General features: G+C 36.9%; 1 protein-coding gene across 1 annotated transcript in view; it reads right to left on the bottom strand.

The window, feature by feature from the left end:
* The window catches only part of FAM172A (family with sequence similarity 172, member A), a 364,503-nt gene that overhangs the window by 340,884 nt on the left and 2,676 nt on the right, over positions 1 to 20,943 (bottom strand). The window contains exon 2 of the mRNA XM_004678134.2: positions 6,885 to 7,007. Coding sequence (XP_004678191.1) covers positions 6,885 to 6,942 — 58 coding nt within the window. The 5' untranslated portion in view covers positions 6,943 to 7,007. The remainder of the gene's footprint in view (positions 1 to 6,884; positions 7,008 to 20,943) is intronic.

Genomic DNA, 20,943 nt, shown 5'->3' with positions numbered 1-20,943 from the left:
GTGTTGGGTATGAGGTACAGAATGATAGGTCTAAGATGAACTTAGAGGTAAAATGACAGTTGGGAAATTATGGGTTTCTGAGGGTAAAAATTCCAGTTGAGAATGGACTACTACTCAGCAATCAATACAGATAAATTCTTGCCATTTGCAACAACATGGGTGGAACTGGATGCCTTTATGCTAAGAGAAAGACAAACTACCAGATGCTTTCACTCATAAATGGATACAGAAAAAGTAAATAATCTACAACAACAAAATTACGAAGAAGCTGACAGAACAAAATCAAAAGAAGCCCTAAAAATGTGACTGCAAAACTGAGAACACTTAATGAGGCTGGGAACAGACGTGGAAAGGGATATAATGGTCAATGGCAAAGGATTATAGGTACCTGGATGGTGGTGATGGTTAATAATATACATCTAACTAGGTATGAACCTATTGCTCTACATAATATACCAATGTTATCTCAATAAATGACAAACAAAAAAGAATTCCCTTTTGTGGAAATGGAATAAAAAGTGAAGGTATGATGGATGGAAAATACTCACTTTTGGGAAATAATGTAAGAAGATGTGAAGAGTCTAATTTTGTCAATACTGCTGATGGGGCTTAGTTGGAGTTTGTATATCTTAAACAGTCCCTGTTGGGTAATTAAAAAGTGGTTTTTATTGTTTTGTTTTTTAATATTTATTTATTTTAAGATTTGTTTACTTATGCACATAGAACTGGGGCAGAAGCCAGAGGTGCAGGGGCAGTGAGAGGCTTCACCAGAGACAGAGTGGGAAGCAGAACAGGCCGACTGACAAAGTACACTGCTGAGGGGAACAGTGGGGAGCCAGGAGGGGTCTGCAGGGACATGTGGATCACCTCCGGGGGCACGGGGTGGGGGTATCTAACTCGCACAGAAGCAGCTGAGGCCAGCTTGCAGTGCTGTGTCCTAACCCAATGAGCCGCCAGGAAGAGCCCCCGTTTGTTTTTTAACCCTAATATTTATGCCAAAATGTCCCAGAAATCTAAATTAGGAAAAATTGGCAGTCTTTTGTTAGACTGATTAGAAGTTTTAACCTCAGTAGAACTCCTGAGACAACCCATAAAATTTCTTCTTTATGGGAAAGATATACAAATTTGACCTATTCAATATTTTTCTGCTTTTCAGAATTTAATGGGAAGCACTTTTCTTGAGAGAATGCCTAACCTTAGTACACACATAAATATTAATATTGGTGCTCTAAAAATCATGTGGAACATCTTAGTCTCATACAATATTGCTTGTCAATTCTGGCTGCTGTCATTCTGGAATGATGTAAGTTATAATACTGAACAAATTTCCATGTCAATTATGTTATTATCATATCTTCAATTTTCAGTATTTCAAAATTTTAACATCTGCAGAAACTGTTACTGGAAAAATTTACAGGAGAAAGACCTTGACAATATTGTAAGATCAATGCTAATTCATGGGAACTTAAAGAGTTCTAATGTAGGAATGGACTATTGAAAATGAACAGATTTTAATAAGTTTTGTTGAAATGATACTGGTTTTTTTTTTAATTTAAATCTTTTTCTTTTATCTGATCATGATCTGCAACCAACACTGCACTACATTTGATAAGTAAAACTCTCTCCTTGAAATCTTAATATGGAAATATGTTAACAGGTATTCTTATCACTCAAGGCAATGTGTATATCTTTGCATAATTTCAATAAGATTGTTTAAGAAAATTGGAAACATGGTTACACTAATTTTGCTTTGACTGGAATGTCACACTTTAGATTATTTCTGATGGTTGAGACTGAACAGGAAGAACCTGCCACCTTGCAGCAGAGCAGAGCTCCTGGACTTCAGAGCAGAGCTCCTGGACTTCAGAGCAGAGCTCCTGGACTTCAGAGCAGAGCTCCTGGACTTTCCGGGACAGTAGGGAAATTTACCTCCACTGGCAGGCCTCACGGCTCCAGGGAGAAAAGCCCTCAGAACCTATTGAAGAGAACCTAAAGTACAAATGTTGCAGGTGGAATGAGCTGAGATGATACCATAGAGTCGCTCACAAAGCCTAAACAGGCCAAATTCGCTCAATCTGAGATCCCATATGGAAAGCTGCAACAAACTCGCTGGAAATTCTACTTGGTTATTTTAAACTATGAGTTTTATGGGGGCAAAAAAATAAACAGATAAAAATGGATTGGAGTTCAGCCCTCCCTGGCTGGCACAGTGGGTTAAAGCACAGCACTAAGAAGCTAAAGCCACTTCAGCATGAGTTTGATCCCTGCCCCAGAGGTGACCACAGGGCGCAGCGGCCTAGTCTGTTCCCCACTGTCTCTGGGAAATCCCCTGCACACCTGGCCTGTACCCCAATTTGGTATGCATAAATAAATCTTTTTTAAAAATGGATTAGTTTTAAGTAGTTTACAAATGCATTTTATTGTACTATTTGACAGAACTGAGACGAAAGTGAACAGAAGGTTATTCTACTAGGAGTTTCCCCTCGTAATTTTTGAGGGCTATTTTTCCCCCTTCAACTTTTCCTGCTATATGCTTACTATTTGTTACACTAAAGTCTCCAGCATTTTTTGGCCAAGACTATTTTGTAGAAATGGAAGAGGACTGCCACACTGGTGAAGCAAAGATAATGTCGCATGATTGATTGCTATTTCCTTTGAAAATACTGAAACCCTGGAGAGAATGGTCTTCCAAAACTAACCTAAAAATTCAGACATGTGACTTTCATCACCACAGAAATTGAAAGGGGGAAAGTTGTAAAAGGAACAGTGAAAAACAACCCCAGAGCCAGTGGATGGCACTTGATTGTGAAGGACACAAGTTTCCAAACTCCACTCCCTAACTTCCTGAATGGAGGTTACTGGGTTCTGAGGGTGGACTAAAGATGCCAGGTTAACCTTAAAAAGACCTAACGTGGGCATGCCACTTTTTTTTTTTTTTTTGCTTCTATTTGTACCCTGGCCTCTGTTCTACAATCAGAAAACATGAGCTGAGCAAACAGCAGCCTGCCACATAAAGTCATAGATTCCCTTCTCTTAGTTCTCCATTCTCTTACTCCTATGTGAATCTGCTTTTGTGTCTTGTCCTGTATTTTTAAGTGTGTGGGTGAAGATTCAATCTAAGCCATCCTTCTTCCCTCCCAAGTTTGCCCCATACTAAAACTTCTAGAAAATCAAATCTAGAAAATCAAATCTGAACACTTACGTAGTGTTTTTCAAAGTGTAAATTACAATCACAAATTGGGAAATCAAATTTCACATCAAGTAAGGTTAAAGATGCACAAAGTATATGTAGATGGTTACTCAGAATGGCTATTAGGATAGAAAGCCACAGCCATTCTTTATATTCCCTCCCAAATTAGCCACTATTCTGAAAGAGTGCAGGTCACTCTCAGCAGCATCCAAGCATGCAGTAAAACCTCTGTGGCTGTCCACAACGGTCTCCAATTCCTGCCTTCCTGTTCTCTGATGAAGCTTTCCAACTAGGCTTTCATTTACAGCAATTTACTGAAATATCTTTATGAAAATCATCAATGGCCTCTACTGTCTAATCCAAAAGATTCTTAGTCCTTGTCTAACAAGACTCATCATCAGCCTATGACTAAATTATTTACATTTTCTTCTCTTGGTGTTCTGGTTCTCATTGTTGCTCCTGGTTTTCAGCCTATTTTACTAGAAATTCAATTCCAGTCACTTTTGCTGGTTCCTCCTCAACCTTCCTGAGTCTAAAGTCAAGAGACCCCAGAGCTCACTATACAGACCTCTTCCCTTTCAGGGTACACAAGCACCTCAGGTGATCTCAATAGAGACCATGACTTTAAATAATGTCTTTAGACTTAAAGAGTCTCCAAACTCTTATAACTAACCCAAATACTCAGTCGAGAATCAACTTCTCCACCTGATATAAATTATATCCTAATTTCACATTTTTAAAACCTAACTTTCTTACTTTCTATAAAACCACTACAATTTGATTTTCTCGTGGCTTTGTTAATCAAATTGTTAGCATCTAATTTAGTGCTATTTTTAAAACGGTGCTATAGTGGGGATTGCTATAGGTTCAAAGAACAGTGGGTTCTCACACACATAATTTCGAGACCACTCATGCTCAGAAAACAACAATGGGGTTTATTTAACAAACGGGGTAAACAAAGTTTTCATGGCAACTACCTCACCCAGGTATCTCACTCTGGCCACTTATCCAAGATGGTGCCGTCCCACCAATAAGAGCCTGGCACTTGCTGGTTAGCAGTGGGCCAGGATCCGACTCACCGCTGCTGGAGGTGCTCACAGATGAAGTCCAAGCAGCCCGCAACAGTTTGAAGGTCAAGACGGACAGCGCTGGAGGCAACAGCCTGGGAGAGGCTGCCAGGAGGCCAGATACACCATGTTAACAGTTCTTGGTTGGCCCACAGCAACTGTGATGCCCGCAAGAAACAAGGCAGGTTTTCTACTGATTCAGGAGACATAAAGGAGACTCCAGCAGGCCCAGTGGCTTTTTTAGGCTTTTAATGTTCTTTCTACGCCAACTGTTGTAGGGCAATCCCTCAGGCTGGCAAGGCAAGAGGCCGGCATCCAGATGGTTGGTGGGCCTCCCAGCCCCCAGCAAACCTTTACTCTCTTTGGGCTCTCTCTGGCACTGCTTTGGTCTCCTCCTCTGTAGCAGACTGCTGCTTCATCTTCTGCTACCCCGGCCCCTGCCACGCACCACCATACAAGCCCCTGCTGCACCAGTCCTCTGTGACACCGCCCTTACATGCTTAGCCTGCAAGCGCAGGTGTGCCCATTTACTCATGCCCACACGATACTCCAGGCATCGGCCATCAGGCATGAGTATCCCGAGCCCAGGCTCCCAAATGACTCCTGCATTCAAGTCCACAGGTGATAGCCACAGAACTCAATGGCACAAAGGCCCGAGTAATCATTTCCCTACACCAGTAATAACAAATCTTTGAGACAACAGGCCTAGGGCCTGGTATTCTTTTCCAGTAATTTCAGAGGCAGGCTGGAGGCACTTCACCTGCCTCCAGCCTCTGCAAAGCTCTTTGGCTTCTCCTTGAAGGTTTTTGGCTACTCATCGCTCTTCTTCAACCGCTGTACACTTCCTTCTTCTTTCTTTGCAGGCCAGAAACAGAGTCCTCCTCAAGCACCCAGTGAGTCTCAGAGTCCGAGTGTGCCCTCAGAAGCCAAGAACAGCAATCTTTCCAGAGTGAGCTTGAGAGTCTCCCAGGAACAGAGTTCCCTGTGTGAGCACTCATTAGAAACACAGTAAGAGCCCCAAGCTGGCTCCTGCCATGCCTTATATTGTTTTTTCAGACCCCTTCCCCCACCCCCATACATGTCTGGTTTCAATCCCATGGCTGAGTGGGCCATTTACCAATCAGTTCTTAACTCCACCTAAATGGTCCATGCTACAATCCAGGGCCAAACCCCCTGGCCTCTACTGTCTGCAGCTGGAGGAAGCCAGGCTGGAGCAGGTCCAGTGGGGCCCCATACCCCTCTGTACAGCCTGAGCCAGAGCCTGGATGCCCTGAGGCTGCGCGGGAGGGGCGCCACTGCTGCCTGCATCACTGCTGGCCTCTGTCTGCAGCCTGAGCCCAGAAGGGTCACCGGTGGTGGGTGTAAAATGCCTGCAAGCAGCTTCTTTGGACAGGTGCTGGTGCCCTGGGCGACAGTCTGTCTGCAATTTCATTTAGGCCTACACCTTTACAACTAGGCATATATCATGCCCAATCTAATGACAAATCATGCCACCTCTTCCTTCAAAACAGATCTCGAATCTATTCATCTTTCCCCCTGCAACCACTCTAACCTAATACATTATCATCTTACATTTGTAAGGAGACTTGGTCTGGATAAGGAGACTAAAGTAAACCTCTTACTCATTTTCCATATTTTGCTATTTATTCCATCTCCTTGATAGATCATTGCTTCTAAAAGCAGGGACATAGTGTGGCAAAGCTGGCTAAGAAAGTGGCAACTTTTTTTCTATCTATACTGTAGATTTTCATGAAAAGGGAGAAAAGAAGCATATAAGAGCATGAGGTATCTTAATTAACCAGCCTGGTACAGAGATTAGGACAGCAGTTAGGGAATTCAGGAAAACAACCGTAGCCAAAATGCTTTTAGTACATATTGAGCTGGACCATCTCCTACAAAGCATTTTGAAGATCAGACAAAACCTACGCCAAATCAAGCAAAAGGGACTCCTATCACCTAACATCCTGACATCTCGAAAATCCAAAAAACCTTTCCACCATGAAAAAAGAACTGTGGGAACTTGCAAAGATTACTAAAATAATCTGCTCCTAGGCAAGTCACTAGACAATTAGATTGAATATCAGATAACTTTATTGTGGCTACTTCTTTCAGGAGTAAGATCATTTTAGATGGCTAGGGTTGCTTTTTAAGTCTAGAAATCAAAATTCCCCAAGAATGGGTAATGCAGATTTCTTCCAAGAAGTTAATATAGAATGTCTCTCATAAAATATACCAATACCAACAGTACAGAGATAGAATACAGAACTAGACATCATCCAGTCATTTTCTTAACTTAGTATGACATTCCAATCAACAAAAACTTGATAAGGATACTGGTCCTGACTCATGAAACCTACAATGTTAGTGTTATCATTAAGTATATATATCTTTGAATAAGAAAGGCAATAAGGAATCTCACAGCTGTAAATTACATGATTTTACCATGTATAGATTGAGTGCAAACTATCCAGTACATCTCTAGTGCTAAGATAGAAGGTGTGAGGGATACAAATAGTTTAGGCACTGATATTATTATTCTGTATTGGAATAAATGGGAAGTTCCTAAATATTCCTATGTCTTCATTAGGCACAATAAAATATCCTGAAAAAGTAAATTAAGTATGTACCTTTCAGTGCTGTAGTCTTTTCTTTTTCATCTGGACCTCCCTGCAGGATTTGTGCCATGCTTATCCAAATTGGCAACAAAATTAAAGAGCTCAAGGTAATAACATCAATCTTCAGAAGACAGTCTAGAATGAATGAAAGCAATAAATTAAGTGCTACTCAATCCTACCTATTCCATGAGAAGTTCCTAGATCCTCCCAGTTGGAATTAATCTACCCTGATTTCCCAGTGTATGTTTTGATGCCTGTACCACAGTACTGATCACAGCCTGCCCTGCACTAGTTATTTATGTATTTGTCTGGGTCACCTAACAAATTACAAGGCCCAGGACAGAGCTATCAAGTTTTTATCATCTTTATTTCTCTCATGTCACCAAACAATACCATCATGTACGGATTCCTAATGTGGCTGAATGAATTTTGCTACACTTATCATTTAGGTTTAATTCTGTAAATGAGTAAGAACAGATAATAACCTAAATTTAGGATAAAATTTCAGGTCATTTCAAAATCTTGACATGTCTTTTAAAATAATCTGTAAATATGTGTCATTACAAGGTTAAAATGTCTTCCTCTTGAACATAGTCAGAAGTAGAAAAATACTTATTACATAACATGCTTATAAATTACCTATAGTATAATTCAAATACATGATTAAGGGGGAAATTAGCCCTTTTAAAACTAAACTATGTCAAGTTCAATGTTTGGAAGTCATACTCTATAAATGGCACTCCAATAAACAATCATAGTATAAAATTATGATTTCTGAAAAGCTAATTCTGGGCCCTTCCCAGTGGCGCAACAGGTTACGATAAGTACTGCAAGCTAGCAGCAACTGCTTCAGAGCAAGTTGGATCCCAGCCCTGGAGGTGACCCACACGGTGTAGCTGACTCTCGTGTCTCTCCCGCTGCTACCCTCAGCAGTGTGCTTCATTGATCTACCTGTTTTGCTTCCCACTTTAACTCTGGTGAATCCTCTCACTGCCCCTTCACCTCTGGCCTGTACCCCAGTTCTGTATACATAAATAAATAAATCTTTTTTTAAAAAGAATCTAATTCTGCTCTCCTCTGGCCAAAAGGAAAGCATTAAATCAAGATGGTTTTTCCCAGGATGCCCACAAACAGGAAAAGACCCACCAATCCTTGAGTTAAAAAACGAAAATGCAACACATACAAAGGATAAAACAATTAAACTAATTTCCATCAATCCATAGTTGTTGATGGAACTACATCAAAACTACATTCATGACAATAATGAAACAAGAAAGAATATTCCTGACTGAGACCCAAGTGATTTGCTATCCACAAATTAAACCTGTTTCTATTCAGAGATACATTTATAATTATCTTTAAAAACTTTTCATAATCAGTAGAAAATAGAGGAAAATATTAAATTATACTGAAAGTGAATATTTTTAATTACGTTCCAAATGGTAAGCTGAAGTTCTCCTTATCACAATTCTCACTGTACTGAGTGAGGTAAGACAGTAACTGGTTCAACCACTGACCAATCATATGACTCTGAAAAATTATTTCACTTCCCTGTACCTCATTTTCCGCATGAAAAAGACAGTCATGCTTTTCTCATCATACTATAATGAGGTTAAATGTAAAACATTTATGTTTTATGTAAAACATAAAATAGGACAGTGCCTGATGCATTATTAAGTGTTCAACATATGTCGGCCTCTATTTTTTTAATTGTTGTAAAATGTATACTAGCTTCACTTCAGGGACAAGTCACTTAACATCCAAAACTTTCAGTTTTCTCATTCATAAAATGTAGCTCACAGACAGTGATTGAAAATTAAATACTATAAAGGGTGTGAGTAGTTCACCATTGCCATCACAAGCAGTACCACTGCTTCTTAATGGTGTGACATTTCCAAATGATAACAATGAGAATGTCTGACTATTTTTGATTGCGAAAACATTTTCATTTAGAGTGGAAGTAGCAGATATCTGTCTTCTGTGAATAGGTAACTCAAAAGTCCAATAAATTCTACATGAGTAAAATATGGCTATCAAAAAACATATCCTAGGCTATAGAGCAGGAATGTGTAAGAAACCAGAGATGCAATGGTGAATAAAACAGATAAGGTCACGAAGCATGTAGTGAAGGATGGGCTAGGGAGGGTAAAACCGTGAGGGGTAAACAGAGAAAATGTGGTGATGGTTTAAGGGTGAAATGCTCTAGAGAACATGGGAACTACAATAAAGGCAAAAAATAAATAAGTAAACAAAGTAACTAATTTTTTAAAAATACAAGGTCATTATGTGGGGGCTTATTCTCTAACTGCCAAATTAAATGATCAAGTAGCAGCAAATAAAATATATATGATATAGATCGTTTGTTTCAATACTGCAGAAGATCAATAGTGGTAAATAAGGACCATCTATTTACATTCAGGGATTAGCTTATCTGTCAAGGCCCACAATTTTAACCAGCAACTTCTTATTATACACCATCCTGAAGCAGAAGTTAAGCGGAAGTGTTCATAATGAGAGATTCCATACAGCGTTCTTTGCTGACAACTGTACAAGTAAATTAACTATTTATAGGGAACTTCTTGCATTTTTTACTATATCCCTTTGCCAATTCAATATTTCTTCTAAATATAAACTGTTTATTTTTACTAGCACCAAATTGTATGATTTCTAAAAAGAGCAATTTACACAACTGCAGTAATATTTATTAACATTACCCCACTTTAGACTTTGATTTCCATGAGAATAGGTGCCATGGCTATCCCTAGGACATGTCAGGGATGTTTGGAGTTTGATGGGTTTTTCTTCAATTTATGGATAAATGAATGACATATGTAGGAAAATAAGATTTTAAAGAATTATTTTCAATATTTCCATGGTTAAATATCAATAATCATTATTCTGATTTTACATGATAATCTAGAATTACCTGTTGCAACTCTCTGAAATGATGACATAAAAGGTAAAAGACAACTAATTACTGTGACTCTAAAGCTTACAGCAGCAGATGCAAAGCAGGTAAGCGTAAAGCAAAGGCAATTTGTTGCTTATTCACTGTTAAGACTTTTACCTTCTCAAGTTATTTTCCATGGCTGTGGCACAGCTGGTGAAGCTAAATCAGGCACATTATAAATTCTCAATTTAGTTTTCCTAATAAAAATTCAGAGTTATAACCTGCATGACCATAGATAAACACTACCGAAAATGCAGCCAGCAAGCTGTTTGATACATTTGATATACATTAATATGTGCACTCGACATAGTTTATTTAGCATTATCTGATAGAGGTTAGGTTATAGGGAATAAAGTGGTGGAAGGTTTTACTTATGTGAATTGGGACACAGTTGACATGTTGTATACTTCATGATAACCACTGCTGTTTAAATATGGTTTTCTAGAAATGGTTACAGTATAAACTAGATTCAAAACATCTCAGTTTGCAATTTCATTCTGTGAACTACACAAAGCAATTATCATATCTTCTTCACTTCTATGATTCTAACAGAGAATCCACTATGTATAAATAAAGCTATAAATAACTTGTCATGTGTAATCTTTATCCAGCCAGCATTTCAAAATATGAAACAGTAGAATATTTCTTATATTCTGTTTGCTTAAACTATGGCAAGAACACACAAAATATACAGAAACATAAATGGAATCCTTAAGTTTTTTATCTCTGTTCTTAGGCAACAGATAGGAATTAAACTGACATTGATTATGCAACAGAAGATCTTTTCACCTCACTTTCTGAATGCAATATGAAAATACAAAGTATATAACAAGCCAAATAAAACGGATTAATTCTCTGCAACCCCTGGAATGGTCTGATTTTAATCTGGTCTCAAAGAATCTATGCTCATTAAATCAAGCTCTGGAAATCCAGCTCAAAATAGCCCACATGCAATCAAAAGTACAGTAAGTGAACTGTACCAGAGATTTTCTACAAAGGAAAAGACCACCCAAATTACACTTAAATACCTGTGTTAGTCTTAAATTGTTCATCAGTGAAGGTTAGTTCATAATGGACAGCTTAGAGTTCTGAGGTGATAGTATAAAAAACACATATTTTGGAGAGCATGTTTTAACATGCACATTTTGTACAGTTTTATGGATTGGGAAACAAGGTTTTCAGCCTCGAGCAAGACAAACTCAGAGTCATATGGCCTCACAAATAATGGCAACCTTACCACATAAGAGCAGTAATAGGCTTGGAATGAGAAATCTAGGATTTTAATTCTAATTCTATCACCCCATAACTGAGTGGCCTTGAGAAAAAGTTAACTTTGCTAGCCTAAGTAATAGGAATAACAATGAAAATAAGAGCACTTCCCTTTTCAGTACAGTTATAAAGATTGTAGGAGGCTACATAAAAAACATTTTATAAATGCCATTAAAAATATTAGTAATCTGGCCCTCCCTGGTGGCGCAGCGGGTTAAAGCACAACACTGAGAATCTAAAGCCGCTTCCGCATGAGTTCGATTCCCGCCTGCCCCGGAGATGACCACATGGCGTGGCAGACCTCTCCTAACCCGCCCGCTGCTCCCCTCAGCAGTGTACTTCGTAGATCTGCCTGTTCTGTTCCCCACTCTGTCTCTGGTGAAGCCTCTCACTGCCCCTGAGCCTCTGGCCTGTACCCCAGTTCTGTATGCACAAATAAATAAATCTTTAAAAAAAATATTAGTAATCTACATAAAATCAATTAATTTATGATCAAGTTGCAAGGGTATCCAAATCACTACTGTTACAGGAATGAGAAGTTTTGATAAGTATTACTTTGGTTAATTCCATGAACAAATGATAAAGCCACACTATAGATAACCTATTAAATTCATTTGGGCATCCAAAACTATATTACTATAATCATAATAAACTTTAATTTTTTTCCATTATTTATTTACATTCTTTTCAACTTTATTGAAATTTGTGCCTGGACAATGTTTAATTATGTGAGTTCCACCTTTAAATAGCTCTGTCTGTAGAAAAACAGTTTCAAACATCTCCTAAATGTACATGTTGGTCATAAAGCCACCAAGTTCTTTAATGCTGATTAATATATCTTACTGGGTCATCACCACAACTGACAGGAGTTGACATATCTGCAATTTACAATGAGGCATCCGGGGTTTTGAGAAGTTAAGTAATCTAATCTAGACACCCCAGATGGTGAGGGGTGGTTGAATTCTCATTCTGGTATTCTGTGTCTTAGTCATGAGTTCCTCCACTCTCCCATTTCTTTATGCCATAGGATGTTGGCTGCACTGTACAATTCTTAGTAAGGGTTGAAATTTGGTAATAACTGCTTTACTTTTACTAACTAATCACATATTGTACTAACCTAAAAGTTAGACACACCCCTTTCTGTAAAAAAGCTAAGTATAGAGTTAAACAATTATACTAATAACACCAACAATAACATTTAATGGCAAAGTTAAACTTTGTTGAGACCACAGTTGAAGCCTAAGATATTTAAGTAGCATTCATGTCCCGAACTCCTTATTGCTTTTTAAGGGAAAAAATCTCTGTAAAGCCTGACTTTATCTAAATGTGTTACCAGGGAATGGTACCAATAAAATTCCCTCAGGATTTTTCATTTTTAGCTTCCATAATTTCCCAATTATTTATGGAGTGATAGTACATTCTAGAATCTCATGTTTGTATGTTATTTCAACAATGCTCATATCCTAGGACGATGCTCATATCCTAAGAATGAACTCAGAAAAATTTGAGAAGGCTCTATATTACTGTGACACTACAAATATCTTCCAAAAAAGTGAGGAAAAAATTTCAAGTCACCTTTTATAAACTTTGATATTAGTTATAGTGACCCTATTCAATTCATCAAACAACATACAAAATTCACACTTTACCTTACTTAAGAAAGGAGTTAAAAGCAGCAATTCTATATTGCCAGAAATAATCAAAAGGCTCTGACACCCTCCTGGCTGTTATAAAGCATTTTCCCCCATCAACTAGCCACACTACTCTAGGAATGAACTCTATGGCACTCATGTTGTGAACATAAGGAGGATACTTTGTGTAATGTGAAGTCACTTATGCTATTCAATCTATGCTTAAACTCCATATAACAGCTAGCTCTCATTACTATTGTCTATACAGGCACAATGTGTAATTTCTTCCTATAAGACACAAAAATTGTACAACCAGACTTCAGTTCCAATGTTACAACTAAGTTCACCAAGAGACCCTTTTGCCTAGAATAACTAACCTAAATTTAATAACATTAGAATATCTACAAATATCATAAACCAAATTATATAAAGGTTTCAGAAAGGTAGAAATTTCAATAGTTACAGAAAAGATTTTGATAAAATTTAATGCCATTTTGGGAAAAGTCACAGGAACACACTTAAATATGACAGAGGGTTTCAAAAAAACAAAATAAATAAGCATGTAGTACAGTTACCCTTTACAATATATTTGAAATATTCTCTTTAAAAACAAATAACTGAAAAGAGTATTAGTACAACTTTTAGTATTACCACTTCATGTCAAAATTTTGTGGAAGTTCAAATCAGTATACTAAGATACAGAAAAATAAAAATATAACATCTCAAATCAGGAAAAAAATCAGCATTTCCAGATGACAAAGTATCTAAAACAACAAGAAGAGTCAACAAATAGGACTTTCTAGAATCAAAAAAGCAAGAGAAATCCCTAACTAAACTATCAGGAATTTGCTATAAGATTTATATATAAAGTATGTTTATAAATACCAGAGACAATCAGTTAGAAGATATCATTTTTAAAACAGCACCATTTATAGTAGCAAAAAAGTAAAAATAAATCTAATGAAGAATTTGTTAAAGTTATATAATAAAATGTTACTGCAAGACATTACAAAAAAACTGAAATGCATAGACGGATGCACCACATTCAACACAGAAATACAATTTTCCTCTAGTTAACACATATTATAAGTACACATATATTAAGTATAATTCTACTCAAACCCAACAGTTTTCCACAAAACCTGAGAAACTAAACATTGAAAAGTTCTATGAAAGAAGAATGACCAAGAACAGCTACGACACTCCTAAAATGAAAATATGGTGGGGAAAACTAATGAAGAGCTAAAATATTAAACCAGTATGTTATTAGTAATACAATAAACAAATTGATCAATAGGATAGAATGTAAGTTCGAAACAGGTCCATGTACAGATTCATGTGATATAGTAAATACCAGCACAGCACTAGAAAAGGACTTTTCAATAGTGGATAAAATGGTAAACCACATAAGGAAAAAATAATGAAGTTAAATACCTACCTCACTCCACACATAGAGATCAATTTTGAATAGTCCAAGAGTATATATGGGGAAATACACACACACACACGGAAAACATAGGAGACTATTTTATGATACAGGGCAGAGAATATAACCCTAAAGAGATACTATTTTAACACCCATTAGACAGAAGAAACTTAAAAACCTGACAACACCAAAAGACCAGACTATAGTGGAGATTCCTATTCAAGGATGGCTAAACATATAAATTAGCATAACCACTGTGGAAAAGTGACTTGAGATTAAGTTCAACATTCTCCTATAACCCAGGAATCTCAAGACTTGACTCACTCTTTGGTCTTATTCATGTACTTAAGAAGACAGGTACAAAAATGTTAGTTTCATTTATGATCTATAGCTACAAATTATCTCAAAATGTAATAGCCTTCAAAACAAAAAATCTTAGTCTCCACAATTCATATGGATCAGAAATTTGGATGCAGCTTAGCTGGGAGATTCCAAATCAAATTCATGAGATTTTAGTGAAAAGTATATTGACATGATTTGCAATCATTTCAGGCCTAACTGGGGCTAAAACTGATTACACAGATAAAGTATTGTTAATGGTAGTTGTTAAAAGTCTCAGTACTTCCCCACATGGCTTCTTCCTAGACCTGCCTGAGCATCACCCACGACACAGCTATTGGTTTTGTCCATAGATCTCAGGAGAGCAAAGGGAAAGTTGCAAAACATCTCAACATCATTTCCTCAGTATTGTACTAGCACAGGGTGCAATTCTATTGAATAGAGGATGCTTCTACACAAAGGCACAAATATCAAACAGAAACGATTATTGGGGGTCATTTTAGAATGTGGGTACCACAAATGGGAAAACCTACTCTCCAATTTCAAGAGAGCAGATACAGTGTAGTGCACAGTCATGAGTCTTTTAAAAGGAATTCAGAGAAATGCATTTGGAGAAATGCATCATCAAATGACTTTGCCATTGTGCAAACACAATAGAGTGTAATCACACAAACCTTGATAGTATAGCTTACCAGACATCTAGGGTATATACTATAGCCTATTGCAACAACCATCATAAGTGCAGACTGTCAATGGCCAAAATGTTGTTCAGAAATATATAACTATTAATAGAGGTGAGTATCATATAGCAGTGCAAATAAATAGCCACAACCACAATAAAAACATAGATGAATTTTCCATCTACATTGAGCTTAAAAAGAAACTGAAAACAATTTACTGATATTACAATATGGGTATTACAATATAAAAAAAAATCAGAAGAGGGATATCATTTAAAACTAATTTAAACAGATTCAGAATAGTGATTATCCCTGGGAAGATGGGAAATGCATGAGATGAGAAGACACACATGTATCAGTGCAATTATTAATAGCATTTTAAGTGTCAGATGAGTGGTGAAGTTATAGTTATTCATTATATTACTATGTTTTATAATACATAAGCAATACATATATGGTGGCCCCTTTACAATGAGTGTATAATATACACATAATCACATAGTAACACTGGTTGCACATGCTCATTTCTATTAGTAAGTGATATATTTTAACTAAATGCAAAAGAAAAAATTATATTATAACTAATTTTGACAGCATTGTCTTCTACAATTTATTCTTTAGGGCATTTTTCTCTTAACATTATGTTGAAAATTTAGTCCTACTTATTTGGCCAGAAATGTGAGTATCCTGCTGGTCTAAAACTAAAACAGTTATTTGTAAAAAAAAATAAGCAGAGAGAAAGAACAGAAAATACCATCCACTTAGTCAGAGAAATCAAACCCTTAGTGCCTTAAAAGAGGGCCCTCCCTGGTAGCATAGCAGGTTGAAGCATGGCACTAAGAAGCTAAAGCCACTTCAACATGAGTTTGATCCCAGCCCTAGAGGTGACCCGCATGGCACAGCAGACCCCTGCAGACCCAGCCGCTGCTCCCTTCCGCAGTGTATTTTGTCAGTCGACCTGTTCTGCTCCCCACTCTGTCTCTGGTGAATCCTCCCTCCACCCCTGCACCTCTGGCCTGTACCCCAGTTCTGTATGCATAAATAAATAAATCTTTAAAAAATAACAAGCAGGTATTGAGGTAACTCAGAGCAGTGAAATAGCAATTAAATATTCTGGAAACTCAATTTTTCATTTTTGAACCATTTCAAATAAAAACTGATTCCTCAAACTTTTAAAAGCATTACTAAAAAACAAACTGAATATTTTTAAATCTTGTATTAAAAATATCCCACAAATTTATAACATTTTAAAACACAACTATACACTTCTGCAAACGTCAACTGTTATTTATGATTTTGCTCTTTGCTTGGTGCACTGCCACTAGTAAACATAACAAAGTAAAATCTGTCTTTGAGGATATACAAGTAATTTTAGAAATTAAATGACCATATCAGGGGTAATATAAGTACCTTAGAAATGAAAGATGAAGACTAAGAATTCAATTCAGAATAATCTGTCCCTATGGCTACTAAAGGATGGGTTCAGCTAATCATGAAATAATATTTCCCACAGAGGATCATCTGCCAGTCTTTCAACATGACAGAAAAAATGGGCTGTAATTCTGGAAGGAAACAAACAAACAAAAAAAACAAAAAAACTTCCCTTGTTTTTCTATAATAAAGTAAAAAAGAAAAATGCTGTAACAGCAGCCACTGGAGGGAGGACTTGATGTTTGAATGAGAATAAAACAAGCATAAAGCATTTTATATGGTGCTTTGTCTGAACATAACATTTTGTTAAACTCATTTCTATTTCTTTAAGTGACATATGCCGAAAATACTGCTTTTTTCTACATGAGAGCTGAAGTTTTTTTTCACTGGAAAACAGATGTTGATTCAACCATTCTTTATTGGTACATAAATTAGCTATAAGGAAAGTATGAAGTTGCCTAGATTGACAAAGAATTAACGCCAGTGCCTTGGCTAAGTGTATATTTAAGGCCATGTCCTTGATTTAAAATAATCCTTTACTTTGTTCATTTCAAATACTGGACCCAAGTTTTGCTAGAGGACCTCAGGCACCATTTAATCTAAAAAGAGTCACTTGAAATCTGACGATATGAAAATATATTTTACATTTGTTGATGCAAACCTGATGTCCCCCTACCTCTTCTCAAACAATCTCCTATTTTCTCTTTTTTCCAAAGGTCTCAAAATAATCTTCAGATCTCCAGTGCTGGTCTTCTGAACATTACTAAGTACAGGGGTATTACTTAAAGCAAATTTAAATAAAATCATAGAACTGGAAGGGCCTAGACATAAGTTGTTTCATAATTCCGAATTCTAATAATGATTACGTACTATACAGTAGACACCAGGTTTGTGCAAAGTCCTAGAACAATTCCAAATGTGGCAATCAAATTTCTCTTTTAAAACAATTCCTCATACAATCAGTAATTTCGGAGTTGACTTTTTAAACCTAAGCTACTGTCATTTAATCAGTGAGCAGAGAAAACTCTCAATTCTGAGTTGGAACCATTCCAGAGAAAAAGCAAAAAAAAAAAGTGTAAACTCTGAAATCTATCTGTTAGAAGAGCAAAGGAATTCATCAGACAAAGTATTCAACTGACTTGGTAATACATAAACTAAGAAAATAGATTTAAAATATAAGAATATTATTCAGACCCTGTAACTAAAGAAAAGTTTGACAAAGCTATCAATTAACATTTGATATACCATACTACATCAAAGATATATTACTAAAATAGTATGGTTATTTATATTGATATTTCAAAAGCATAGGAAACTCACTGTTTTAGAACTTCAGCAATATAGTTTTATCTTTTTTTTTTTTTTATGAAGTGAGTATTGACTATTAACATGGTTTTTTTAAAGACGTATTTATTCATGCTTACATGTCTGGGGTGCAGGCCAGGAGTGTGGGAGGGTGAGAGGATTCACCAGAGACAGAGTACAGAGCAGAACAGGCAGATGTACTGGAATACACTGCTGAGGGGAGCAGAAGGTGAGAGAGGAAAAGTCAGCTCCCTGGCCAGGGGTGGAACTTGTGCTGCAATGGCTGTGGATAGCTTCTTAGTGCTGAGACTTAACCCCCTGCATCACGAGGGAGACCCTTAGCTTATATGTTTTAATTTGTAGATCTAACATTCAAATGCCTTTACAAATAAATGGGGGCCCTCCCTGGTGGTGCAGTGGATTAAAGCACAACACTAAGAAGCTAAGGCCAGTTCAGCATGAGTTCAATCCCCAGCCTTGGAGGTGACCCACATGGTGTGGCAGACCTCTCCTGACCCACCCGCTGCTCTCCTCAGCAGTGTACTTGGTCAGTCAGCCTAGTTTGCTCCCCACTCTGTCTCTGATGAATCCTCTCAACACTCCTGCACTCCAGTTCTGTACGCATAAATAAATCTTTAAAATAAATAAATAAATGGGAAATATTAACTGGAAAAATGCTAATTGTATTCAATTACCAACAATACGCCAAAAACTACAGTTCTGTAGTTAGAGAATGTAACAGATGCAGAGTTAACTATACAACTGATTGCTACCCTGGTTGATACTGTAACTACAACCCCTAAACCAGAACCACTGAGATAAATTGCACCTAAATATCTGATCCTAAGAGATGGTGTGAGATAATAAATGTTTTGTATTTTAAGCTGCTAAATTTGGATAGTTTATCACACAGAAATAGATACATATATTTAAATCCCCAGATTTAGCTCCCAGATTCATTTGTTATCATCATTGGATCACTTAGTTATGTCCCAATTCAGCAACTTATTTTCTATGTAGAAGAAGCCTGCTTTAGATTTAGCAAAAATAAGATTCTATTACTCTCTTTGTATTTAAAAAAAAAAAAACTGGAAAAGTAACTTCACAACTCAAGGTTTTCATTATTACGTGTTGATCTGGCTAAAAGAGAGAGAGGCAGACAGACAGAGAACCCTTACATTTTTAATTAGAACAGTTGAAAAACACAAACACATATGCTTGTCTGGATAAAAATAATTATACTTGCTTCTTACTGAAGAAAAATATTCAGAATAAATAAACTTGCTTTGAATAGTTTTTATTCAATGATGAAACTGAATGTCTAGTTTCCTTACAGATAAATTTAAGATCCTCAAGTACAGGGTTCAGATTGCTTTGGTATCCAGCTTTCCACAGAATCAAATGACTAAGACTCAGCCTAATTCTTGCCCTGTTTTCCTTCGCTCACAGTTCAGTTGACATAGACCTTGGGCCTTTCCATTTTTTTTCCTTCCTTTTCCACTACTGCTTTTGAGACCAAAGTCTTATCCTTGGCCAGATAATCTCTGATGACAGACCTCCTTTCTTTTCTGCCTGAAGTCTCTTAACCTGTCAAATGTGACTCTTCCCAATCAGCCCACCCCACTCCTGCAACTAATTACTGGGTATGACCATTTTCAGATAAACACTCTAACTACATTAGAGGGTATTCAACCAAGTGGATCAGAATGATTAATTTCCAAACTATTTGAGTTAGAACCAGAATCATTCCCAGTACAGACAAAAAAAAAAAAAAAAAAAAAGGATGACAGCAAGAATGGGCTACATGGTTGATTAGAGCATCTCACTAAGCAAACTTTTGGAATATGTTTCAACACTTCACCTTGAGTTTATTCTGGTCACTATTCTAGCTTGTTCTGTGCTGTGTTCTACACTTGATCTCAGCCAAAAGGCAGAGAAGCGATGGTCTGTGTTCTAAAGAAGGCACACAAAACTAAGCCAAGCTTTGTAGATGAAAAGGGTATCACTCTCACAACTTCATTACCTTGCACATTCACTCAAAAATTATATTTTAATAGAGGTAGGACAATTCAATCATTTGTTGAGCCAGTCACATGTAGTATTACTTGTGGAACTTTCTTATCCCTAAAGTGATTACAAGACAACAGGAATGTAGCCATACTCTCCTTTCCTTCTAAATTAAAAAAAAAAAATCAAAGTAATAAGCAAATATGATTGAGTCAGTATGGTATGACCTTTGGCTTTTCTGAACTGTTCCCATCACAATCTAATACTGAAAAGTTCATTCATTGTTACAAAAATACCACATGGTCCCTTTCCTTTCTAAATTTGGCATTACTATATATGTTTATATATTTAAAGTATTTTTTACATACTTTATAATTATAGTATTTTGGTATCAAAAAAGTAACAGAAAACATGGAGGCTACTTTCTTCACCACTAAAAGAAATGCAAAATTCTATAAAAATAAGAGTACTCAAGAAAAGCTACAGGTTAAAGCATCTGCAAAGATACTTTACATCACCAGTAAGTAAACAAATACAAATCAAAACCTAAGGAGGCACTACTTTGCAGCCATTAGGACGGTTATTATCAAAAAAAATGTATTGGCAAAGAAGTATGGGTAAAGATGTGAAACTGGAATTTCTGTGTACTGCTGATAGGAATGAAAAGCCATGCTGCCAGTGTGGATAACCGTTGGTCCCTGAAAATAAACAGAGAATTACCATGATCTAGTAGTTTCATTTCTGGATATATACTCCAAAAAGTGAAAGCAGAGACTCAAGCAGGTATTTATACATCCATGCTCGTAGTCGCATTATTTATGAGAACCAAAAAGGCAGGAGCAACATCTGCATGGTAGACAAATTAATGAATACGCAAAATGTGGTGTGTGTATGTGGGCATAACGGAATACTGCTTGGTCTTAAAAAGAAAGGACATTCTTGGCCCTCCCTGGTGGCGCAGCGGGTTAAAGCACAGCACTGAAAATCTAAAGCCACTTCCGCATGAGTTCGATTCCCGCCTGCCCCGGAGGTG

This window comes from Condylura cristata, unplaced genomic scaffold (assembly GCF_000260355.1).
Source record: "Condylura cristata isolate star-nosed mole 26May11 unplaced genomic scaffold, ConCri1.0 scaffold00007, whole genome shotgun sequence".
NCBI lineage: Eukaryota > Metazoa > Chordata > Mammalia > Eulipotyphla > Talpidae > Condylura > Condylura cristata.
This window is presented reverse-complemented; position numbering and strand designations above follow the sequence as displayed.